Genomic DNA, 6,069 nt, shown 5'->3' with positions numbered 1-6,069 from the left:
AAAAAAAAAAAAAAAAAAACTCTGCCTCAGGCCCCTGTAACAGAGGTGCAGGGACAGAGCCTGGGCCCTTTCAGTCTGAGCTGGTGACCACAACATGCGGGGTCACAGGGATCGGAGGGAGCAGAACAGGGCAGGGAGTCAGAGGAGTGAAGGGTGCGGGAGCCTCCTAGTGGGAGCCAAAGGGGACGAGTGAGCATTTTCCGGTTTTGAAGCTGACAATGGTGGCACTCGGCTTAGGGCTGGAAGGAGTAGAGGAGAGCATGCTGGGACGTGCAGGGGCGATCGGGAGACAGGTGGCCTTGGGATATTGCACTGGCCTCAGCGGTGCAAACGTCAAGCGCTCTGCTAATAACTGAAGAGTTGGCAGTTAGAATCCACTCAGCCACTCTGAGGGAGAAAGATCTGGCGGTCTGCTCCCGTAAAGATGACAGCCAAGGAAACCCTATGGGGTGGTTCTACTCTGTCACGTGGGGTCTCTAAGGGTTGGATCGATTCAATGGCACTTAACAACAGCAGCGTGCTCAGTCCTCGGGGGGGACCGACAGCTAATCACTCAGTTACTATCTGAAAAGGGGGAGATTCAAGTCCACCCAGGGGCACCTCAAAAGAAAGACCTTGTGATCTTCTGAAAAGTTAGAGACTGAAAACCCTATGGAGCCCGGTTCTGCTCTGAGACACGTGGGCTCCTCGTGTCATAGCCAACCCAACGATTGGTGTGCTGAGGACGAGGAGGAGCTGGCGGGCTGTTCCTTTGTGGGGGCAAGCAGAGTGTGAGGGGGAGGGGTGGAGCCTGTGACGAACCCCCCTCATGAAGTTCCTCTCCAACGCTCTTTGGAGGAGGGGCCCTTTTTGAAATTTCCAATCCTTTGTGGAGCAACGTGATCTACTACACGTGGGTCAGGCCATGAGGCACTCACTGGGCGGGTCCAACAACACCCAAACGGGCCCCTCTCTGCTCAGTGGGGACAGTCCACTGGTCTCGCTTCCCCATCCACTGACCCCTGCTTGGATGTCGCAGCGATGGCAAAGGTTGTAGACATATTTATGGTGCTGTGGCCCAGCAGTCAGAGTGGGTGGAGAGGACCCGGTGACAGCCCGCACCCCAGGCGACGCCGCGCGATAGTACCTGGAACCGCAGGATGATGGTCCACACCAGCCCGAGGGTCAGGCGGTGGTTCCCGTCCACGATGTCGTGGGAGCCCATGTTTTCCAAGTGCACTTTCTGCTCCTTCAGGAACTGCAATGCCTTGTCCACGTTCTCCAGACAGTGGATCCGCATACGGCCCTTGGTGGGCTTGGGCTGTTGAGACGAGGGGACACAAGGGCCTGGGGCCGTGAGCCCCCTGTTTCCTGCCCAGCCTCCCCTGCTCCGCTGCCGCTTCGCCGTGCTCCTCCCCGTGACCACCCTCAGAAACACAGGGACAGCCCCAGGGTCGGGCCAAGGTCACGGAGCCGAAGCTGAGCTTTCAGATGAGGCTTGGGGCAGATTAAGATTCCCAAGAGAATTAATTGCACCAAGAGTGGGTGGGAAAGGAAATGTTTTCAATGGGGCCTCTGTTCTTGTCTCCGCCAAATGAGCCTACGAGCCTACGTTTCTACTTAATCCCTGCAGCCCAGGTGCTCAAAGTGAAGCTGCCCTCTGGGCAGAGGGAGCCGCTACTTGCGTTCCGTGGCTGCCTCATGTGTCCAAGGGTGGTGACCCCCAATGCCGTTTCTCAGGTGCCCCCACCCCCATGACCCCCGAGACCGTGGCTCACCAGTGTCTCTCCAGACAGCACCTCAAGGAGCCTCAGGAGGTTGCGGCCATCCCTCAGGTCACTGTACAGGTCTCCCACGCGGCATGTCACCCGGGCCAGGTGCGAGTTCACCCACTTGGTGAAGGTCTTCTTCTGCACGGCTTCCCGCTCATCTGTGGCGGCAACACGGGGTCATTCTCATCCTTCAAGGGCAGCACCCCTGCTTCTAAACACCAGTTGGTGGGGCTGACCCCAAGTCAGGAGAGAGGACTTGGTGGAAGGAAAGCAGTGGGATGGGGGAGCTGAGAGGCAGGGAGTGAGGCTCAGGGAGGGGGAGGGGAAGGAAGATGATTGACAGGGAAACCGGTACCTAGTAGAACTGGGAGAACAGAGAAAGTGGAATGAACTCACGAGCAAAGGGAAGAACAAAAAGGGAGACACCGAAAAATAGGCTTTGAGGAGAACGGATGAAAGCCCAAGAGTCGGAGCACTAAGAGCAAAGTTCAAAGAAACAGAAAACAACCAACGCTGATGAGGGTGTGGAGAGACTGGAACCCTCGTACACTGCTGGTGAGACTGTAAAATGGTGCAATCACTGTGGAAAACGGGATGGTGCTTCCTCAAAAAGCTGGAAATAGAAATAGCACATGATCCAGTAATCCCACTGCTAGGTATATATATCCTAGAGAAATAAGAGCTGTGAGACGAACAGATGTATGCACACCCATGTTCATCGCAGCACTACTCACAATAGCAAAGAGATGGAAACAACCTAAAGGCCCGTCCACGGAGGAATGGATCCATAGACTATGGTGCAGATGCCCAATGAAATACTACACAACATTAAAGAACAAGAAAGAATCCGTGAAACATCTCATAACATGGATGAACCTAGAGGCCATTATGCTGAAGTTGGTCTATCACGAGAGGACAAATAAGTCAAGAAAAGGGTTTCACAAAAAAAAAAAAAAATTCTTTGATGATTACCAGGGTGGGTGGGAAAGAACAGTAAGCCACTAACTAGAGGGACCCACCCAACCCACTGCCACAGAGTCGATTCCTACTCATAGCGACCCTCTAGGACAGAGCAGAACTGCCCCATAGGCTTTTCAAGGCTGTAAATCTTTATGGAAGCAGACTGCCTTCATCTTTCTCCCACAGATTGGCTGATGGGTTCACACAGCTGACCTTTTGGTTAGCAGTCAAATGGTTTAACCACTACACTACCTGAGCTCCCAACTAGAGGGTAGGCACATATTAAAACAAAAAAAAAAAAAAAGGAGAGAGAGAGAGAAAGAAGAGATGCTAGAAAGATGGGGAAAAAAAAAAAAAATAAAAAAAGACTCAAACCATTATCAAGCTTCTGTTTGCTCTAACGGAGCCATTTCATTTAGTCTAAGGAAATAAGGTGCAATACCAAAATAGGAAACCTGCCTTTTAATTGGATCAAACAAAGCAATTACACCAGAAAGGAAAACGACATGTTTTAATGTGCATAATCTAGTCATTTTAAGACAATAAATGATTCTGCATATTGTGGTCTTTCTTTAAACTTCATATTTGCAAATCATGCCATTCAATTCTGTAAGAGAAAGATTTCTTGGCGAGTAGCATTTGATGTTAGAAGCTACACCCTAAATTTCAACATGGTCTTCAAAGGCTTGCGGATGGGGGGGAAGCCTGTGGGAGCAATGGGATGTGAAGGAAGGGCTCTGTCATGTGACTTCACTCCTCAGAGATTGATCTCCTCATCCGTACAATGGACACACGACTTTCTACTGTGTTGACTAAAAGAGACAATGGGTGGGAAACATCTCGCTCAGGGCCTGACACAAAATGGCTGCCCATGTTTATGGCGGTTGTAGGAGTCACTGTGGAGTGACTGGACCCCAAGGAAAGACCGAGAGTCAGTTGGGGATGACTGTTCTTTTTTGGTGACGGGCAGAGAGGGTGTGGACTTCCATTACAGCAGCGGGCCTCCCAGCGCTCATGCAAAGAAACCAAAAAAACCAAACTCACTGCCATCGAATTGATTTTGATTTCGACTCATAGCGACCCCTCCTTGGGTTTCCGAGGCGGTATCTCTACGGAAGGAGATTGCCCAGTCTTCTTTCTGAGGAGTGGCTGGTGGGTTTGCACCACTAGCCTTCAGGTTAGCAGTCAAATGCCTTAGGCAGTACGCCACCAGCTCATTGTTTTTGTTGTTGTTATTTGCCATCAAGTCGCCCTGACTCCTAGCGACCCCTCCTTGGGTTTCCGAGGCAGTTATCACTACGGAAGTAGGATTGCCCAACCTTCCTTCTGGGGAGTGGCTGGTGGGTTTGAACCGCCAGCCCTCTGGTTAGCAGTCAAGTGCCTTAGCCACTATGCTACCAGACTGCACATTATAGAGGCCGCTGGCCTCCTAAGGTAGCGCCAAGGTTCACCGTAACCAAAACCAAACACTTTGCTGTCATGTTGATTCTCTTAGAGGCTCTCTTTGGATAATTACAAAAACACAGGTGACTAGACTTCGAAGGAGCCCTGGTGGCGCAGTGGTTAAGTGCTTGGCTGCCAACCCAAAGGTCGGTGGTTTGAGCCCACCTGTGACTCTGCAAATGGCAAGAGCTGGTGATCTGCTCCCGTGAAGATCAGAGCCTGGGAAACCCTGAGGGGCAGCTCTGTTACAGAGGGTCACTGGGGGTCAGAATTGACTTGAGGGCCCCCAATAGCACCACTGTACTTCTGGGGTTACGTCCAGGGGCTGCAAGACCCAGGATACAGACACCTCAAGGCACATAAATGATAAGAAGAAATAAAATCTTGAAAGGTGACAACTAGAAAAACATTGAACTCAGGAAACACAGCCAAAAAAAAAAAAAAAGACGGCAGACAGAGTTAGGTGCCGATCTCAAAAAAGGGTTGGGAACATTCTCTGTGCCTGGTCCACAGGGGGAGCTGCTGATGGGGATGCTGTTGGAGCCCTTAGAAAAGTAACATTTAAAAATGTGATAAACTCGAAGGCACAAAGGGAGGGAAGAGGCTCAGGTGGCTGGCAGCTGCCTCGGTCACTAGGGTTCTGCCGGTTCCCTCCAGAGGAGCCGGTGCGAGGACACACTCCGAGTGGCCAGGACCTGAGGTTCACTTTCACTTCCTTCTCAGCAGCATCACAGAAACTCACAAGGCTCATCCCGTCTTCTCACATTCCTACGCACTCACCCATGAGGCAGGGAGCCACACCCAAGTCTACTTCGCTCTTTCTCACCCTCCATCCCCTGTACTTGGGCCAACTCCGGGGTCCTAATGACTGTGTGGGATGGCTTGGAGCTGGGATGCACCTGTGGAACCTGGTGTGCATGTCTTTGGGTTGCCTTTCAGGGTCTCCAGGCCCTGCACCAAGGTTTGCCCGGATCTCTGACCATTCCTGGATCCTGGGGGCTTCCAAGTGCACTGTGGGGAGGGCCATCTTGGCACACAGGTAAAATAAAAGGGGAAGCCGTGCAATAGTGGCAGCTAGGAAGAAAACGGCCAAGAGCCAGGCACCAGAGGCAAAGTTCAGCTTCCTAAGGTATCAACAATACCCATGGGTCCTTACACACACGCACGCACACACATACATATGCATGCACACACACACAAACACAATGACTCCCAGAAATTTGCACCAGTTTGAACACACGCCGCTCAGACTTAACATGTGAACCAATTTGCACACTCCCTTTGACACACTCTCCTCCATTTCCATACACACAGCCTCCGCCCACACATCCAGACACCAGCAACCCAGGGCAGCACAAACCGCTCCAGCTCACTGTCCCTCTCTTCTTCCCAAAGGCCTCCAGGCCTGCATCTCCAAACCCACAGGAAGGGAAGTGTTTCCGCAGAAGGCTGCCTCTACTGAGCTCCCAGCTCTCACGCTAGTTCCCTTCCAGGGGACTCCAAACCAATTCCGTCTCGTCCCTGTGTTTTCCCATCATCTGTACTGACTCTCTCTAGCATACTGTCTCCAGGGCGAACATCTGCGGCTCCGAGGACGCACCCCTCCTTCTCTGCTCCGTGCCCCTTCTGGCCTGCCTGCGCCCCGAACCCTGTGCTCCCTCTGCCGGGGGCGGGGGCTCACCTTGCAGCTGTTTGAAGCGTCCTTCCAGCACGCTGGCATACTGAGCGGGGTTGATGAAGGCGGCTGGCGAGAGCAGGAGGCCCCCGGGGTTCTGGGCCCCTTCCACAGCCTCGTAGTAAAAGTCACCAGCCCCGTTCAGGCCATTGCCGTGCGCCCGGGCCAGGCCACTGCCATTCATGGTGCCGCCGCCTGCTACAGAGCCGAGGGCCCAGAGTCCATTCTCGCCCCTGCCGG

General features: G+C 52.8%; 1 protein-coding gene across 1 annotated transcript in view; it reads right to left on the bottom strand.

The window, feature by feature from the left end:
* The window catches only part of SPTBN2 (spectrin beta, non-erythrocytic 2), a 47,192-nt gene that overhangs the window by 35,635 nt on the left and 5,488 nt on the right, over positions 1-6,069 (bottom strand). The window contains exons 2-3 of the mRNA XM_007944950.1: positions 1,758-1,909; positions 1,127-1,300 (exon numbers count right to left, since the gene is read on the bottom strand). Coding sequence (XP_007943141.1) covers positions 1,127-1,300; positions 1,758-1,909 — 326 coding nt within the window. The remainder of the gene's footprint in view (positions 1-1,126; positions 1,301-1,757; positions 1,910-6,069) is intronic.

This window comes from Orycteropus afer, unplaced genomic scaffold, assembly GCF_000298275.1.
Source record: "Orycteropus afer afer isolate SDZICR_OR568_19922 unplaced genomic scaffold, OryAfe1.0 scaffold00130, whole genome shotgun sequence".
In the NCBI taxonomy this organism is placed as follows: Eukaryota; Metazoa; Chordata; class Mammalia; order Tubulidentata; family Orycteropodidae; genus Orycteropus; species Orycteropus afer.
Note: the sequence above shows the minus strand (reverse complement) of the source record. Positions and strands in the feature narration are given on the sequence as shown.